At 40.9% G+C, this 4,096-nt stretch overlaps 1 protein-coding gene across 2 annotated transcripts in view; it reads right to left on the bottom strand.

Moving 5' to 3' along the window:
- LOC106951189 (uncharacterized) overlaps positions 1-4,096 on the bottom strand; it is a 26,919-nt gene that overhangs the window by 9,399 nt on the left and 13,424 nt on the right. For both annotated transcript variants that reach the window (XM_015038570.1, XM_015038571.1), the window contains exon 3: positions 315-355. In XM_015038570.1, coding sequence (XP_014894056.1) covers positions 315-355 — 41 coding nt within the window. The remainder of the gene's footprint in view (positions 1-314; positions 356-4,096) is intronic.

Genomic DNA, 4,096 nt, shown 5'->3' with positions numbered 1-4,096 from the left:
ATCAACATTTATTCAATATAAAATCAACACAAAAGTGCATGTAGATCCACATTCAGTTGATGGTTGAATCAACATTGATATGTCAGTTATGGTTGAAACCCTAGCGTTGATTCAACATGCAAGTCACCGACCACTTTAAATTTCGTTTAATGTTTCTGCCTAACCTTATTTCAATGTTATCTGAAGTGTAGTTGATGACATGATGAAACCAGCCAACGCTTTAAGACACATGAAACAAAATGTCCATCAAACACAGAACAAAGCCTCTTTAGAGGCACTTAAAATGCTTTTACTTATAATTTTGTAGAACTTACAAGATTGTTGTTCAGAAGCTTCAGATGTGCCATCATCAACCCTGCAAAGGGAAAAAAAGCTGAATCAAAACTATATTTTAAGTACTAATCAATAAATGATGTTGAGATTCCTCAATATGCCAGTGTTTCTTTTATGGTACTTTGTTTTAAGTACCATAAAGGTACTTAGCACCAAATACCAGTAAGTATTCGGTTCTACTTACTGGTTACTGTTTCAATCCCAGCCATTCCTTAATGTTCAGGCTTAGCTCAGTTTTAGTCTGTCAGCTATACGTCTCATCTAATTCAAAACTCTGCATTTGCACATTTTCCTTATTTTACTGTGGTTGTCACCACATGTTAAGTAACTTTTAAAAATCATATGCAAGACTAAATTAGGTAGTTTCCATCTATCCATCCATACATTTTCTGTACACCCTTGTCCCTAGTGGTGCTGGTGCCTATCTTCAGCGAGACATTTCGGGCGAGAGGCGGGGTCACCCTGGACAGATCGACAGTCAATCGCAGGGTAACACGGAGACAGACAGGATAAACAAACATGCACACTAGGGGTTGAACGACAACATATTTTTTAAGGTCAACTACATCATGATAATAGTCGAGTCGATTTCGACTAGTCGCGGTGACGTCATAGTGACGTAAGCGCAAAAACCCTTCACAACTACTTGGAGGCTTTATCAGCTATTTTCACGGCAAGTACTCACCTAGTCCACCTTCTTTCATTTTCTGGGAAAAATCTGTTTAGTCATGTAATTGCGACTAGTCGACTGGCCCAGAAAAAAGTCAGTGCAGAGAAAAGAATCGACGAGTCGACTAGTCGACTAATTGGTGCAACCCCTAGCACACACACACTCACACCTAGGGAGAATTTATAGAGGCCAATTAACCTGACAGTCATGTTTTTGGACTGTGGGTTGAAGCCGGAGTACCCGGAGAGAACCCACCAAGCACAGGGAAAACAAGCACACTCCATGCAGAAAGAACCAGGGCCGGTATTACTATTGACACATTTATATTCTCCTCAAAATTCAATGATATTACCATCCTTGTGATAGAACTGTTCTTCACTTCTATCACAAGCAATAATTTACCGCTCTGATTAATTCATATGCTGTGGTGTGACCTAAAGAAAGTTGTGCAGAAAATGCTTGCAGACTTCAATAAACAAAGACAAATACTGAAATAAGACTGGACCAATAATGTTTCTTGAAAGGCTGATCCAGGATCAAGGGCTGGCCTCTTCTTTTTTTTTTTACATGAAAACGCCTTATTTGACAAAACCTGCGACTTTAGTTTTGTATAAATGGATCAAAAAACATATTTTAGAAAATCAAAGGTTTGAAATCTCTTAATATATTGTTGAATGGTGAATTTAGAAAACCTTGAGATGTTAGATGGATACAAGTGCAGTCTATAAAATTGAACTGCATAGAAAAAAAAAATCACTTTTTGAAATTTTTGAAACCAACATTTTAACCCTTTGATGCATAAGTGAGTCGTTTTTGACCCATTGAGGTCATGTTTTTGCAATATCCTTGTAATGAAAAATTTTCATCACTTCATATTCCAGGTATTCCTCAGAAAACATGTTAGTGATATCATCCATCCATCCATTTTCTGTACACCCTTGTCCCTAGGGGTTCGGGAGGGTGCTGGTGCCTTCCTCCAGCAAACGTTTCCAATATCATGCAATTCAAATTTTTTATTTACCTTTTATACATTTTAAGAAATAGCACATTTTATATTACTACCCCTTTATTCTGTGAGTGGGTCAAAAATGGCCCGCATTCATTTCCTATGGAATTTAATGAGAATCTTTGTTTCTTACCAACTTTGGCTGTCAGAAACCAATTTTTTTGGAAACCATACACACCGAGTCCTAAGTGTCACCCTTGAATAATATTTTACACAGCAAGAAGTTTTACAAATAATTATCTTTAGTTTTTACCTCACAAATATGTGTGTGTGTGTGTGTGTGTGTGTGTGTGTGTCAATCATGAATATTGACAGTGTTTGTCACGAATCAACATATTAGCCTTCTTTGAAGTTAACTAACACTATTATCTAACCAAACCAGATAACATTGCTGCTTATACTTTATTGTGCATGTGTATTATTTGTGTGTGTGTGTGTGTGTGTGTGTCTCTGAGTGCTGACACCCTGGATAAGAAAACCAAAAGTGAGAGAATGTGTTGAATGACATGCAACACATTGTGTTCAAGGTTTTTTCTTCTATCATCTCAATAAATAAAATAAAAAATGATAGCTATATGAATAAATTAATAAATGCAAATGAGCTGGAAAAGGGTAGAGTGCCTTCGCCGGGACGGGGAGGGTGTTCTGCCCCAAGTGGAGGAGTTTAAGTATCTGGGGATCTTCACAAATGAGGGAAAAATGAAGCCAGAGATCTACAGATGGATTGGCGCCTGCAGTGAAACGGGTGCTGTACCGGTCTGTCATGGTGAAGAGAGAAATCTGTCAAAAAGCAGAGCAAAGCTCTCGATTTACCAGTCGATCTACATTCCTACCCTCATCTATGGTCATGAGCTTTGGGTCATGACCGAAAGAACAAGGTCACAGATACAAGCGGCCGAAATGGCTATTGTCTCCAGGGTGTCTGGACTCTCTCCCTTAGAGATAGGGTGAGAAGTTCAGTCATCCAGGAGAGACTCAGAGTAGAGCCACTGCTCCTTCACGTCAAAAGGAGCCAGTTGAGGTGGATTGGGCAACTGGCTAGGATGGCTCCTGGTGAGGTATACTGGGCCCCCTCTCACCGTCAGGAGGCCCAGGAGAAGACCCAGGACACGCTTGAGGGACTATAGCCCCTTTTGCACTGCAAGGCCCGGCACGGCACGCCATGGCACGCTTCGGTCCGGTTCCAACCGTACTGCAGCCCTGCTGTGTTTGCATATAACTGAGGGCGGCATCAAAGCTTTACCTGACGTCATTATTTTTGAAAGTAAACAATGGTTTCGATGTAGCCTGTCGAAGCTACATCTCCTCAGAGATGCGGCGGAAAACTTTCTCATTCCTTGTTGACCGATCTAGCTCATTCTGTACTCATTCATCAGCGGGTAAGCGGAGGAAATCTCATGGAATCAGGTAGCAGCAGAATATTGAGAGGAATTAATCGCAAATTAAAAATAATAATAAAAATATTAAAGCTCCAAGCAGCCTTGAGCGGGGATCCAAGCACCGCCGGCCACAAGCCACCATGGATATTCTTGCACAGTTCCCGCCTACGTCTGCCAGGCTGTACTCATCGATGAGTTCTCCAGCATTCTCCGACGACTCACCAAAAATCTGGTGCAGATCAGCCAATGTAGCAAGGAGATATAGCTGATGGAAAAACCTAGGGGGCGCAGTGGAGTGAAATTACAAATCAATGCTGTTGGGTTCTTGAGTGGTGAACAAAGATCATACGTATCCAGTTTGGTGCCAATCGGATGTTCCACGTGTTATTTAGAGACAATCTTGTGCATATGGCGAGGGACTGGCATTTGGCCACGCCCCCACGGGTCTGTAGGCATTGACAGAGTTCATCATCATGTCATTTTATGTCAGTTGGCACAGGATTAATTCCATATGAATAATACAGTAAAAGTAAGACATACAGCAGAAAAAACAGGTGACTTCCTTCCGTAAGTGGGCGGGGCTAAGGTGATGTCATCAACTGACCATGACAATGTGATGAGGGTTGGTCAGTAGTGAGACATAGGAAGTCTTATGCAGCTGTGACCTTATATGTGGAAGTTATCTCACTTTAATGTTTTATGGCGAAA

Source organism: Poecilia latipinna, unplaced genomic scaffold (assembly GCF_001443285.1).
Source record: "Poecilia latipinna isolate Pla-1442-1.1 unplaced genomic scaffold, P_latipinna-1.0 Scaffold445, whole genome shotgun sequence".
Taxonomy (NCBI): Eukaryota; Metazoa; Chordata; class Actinopteri; order Cyprinodontiformes; family Poeciliidae; genus Poecilia; species Poecilia latipinna.
This window is presented reverse-complemented; position numbering and strand designations above follow the sequence as displayed.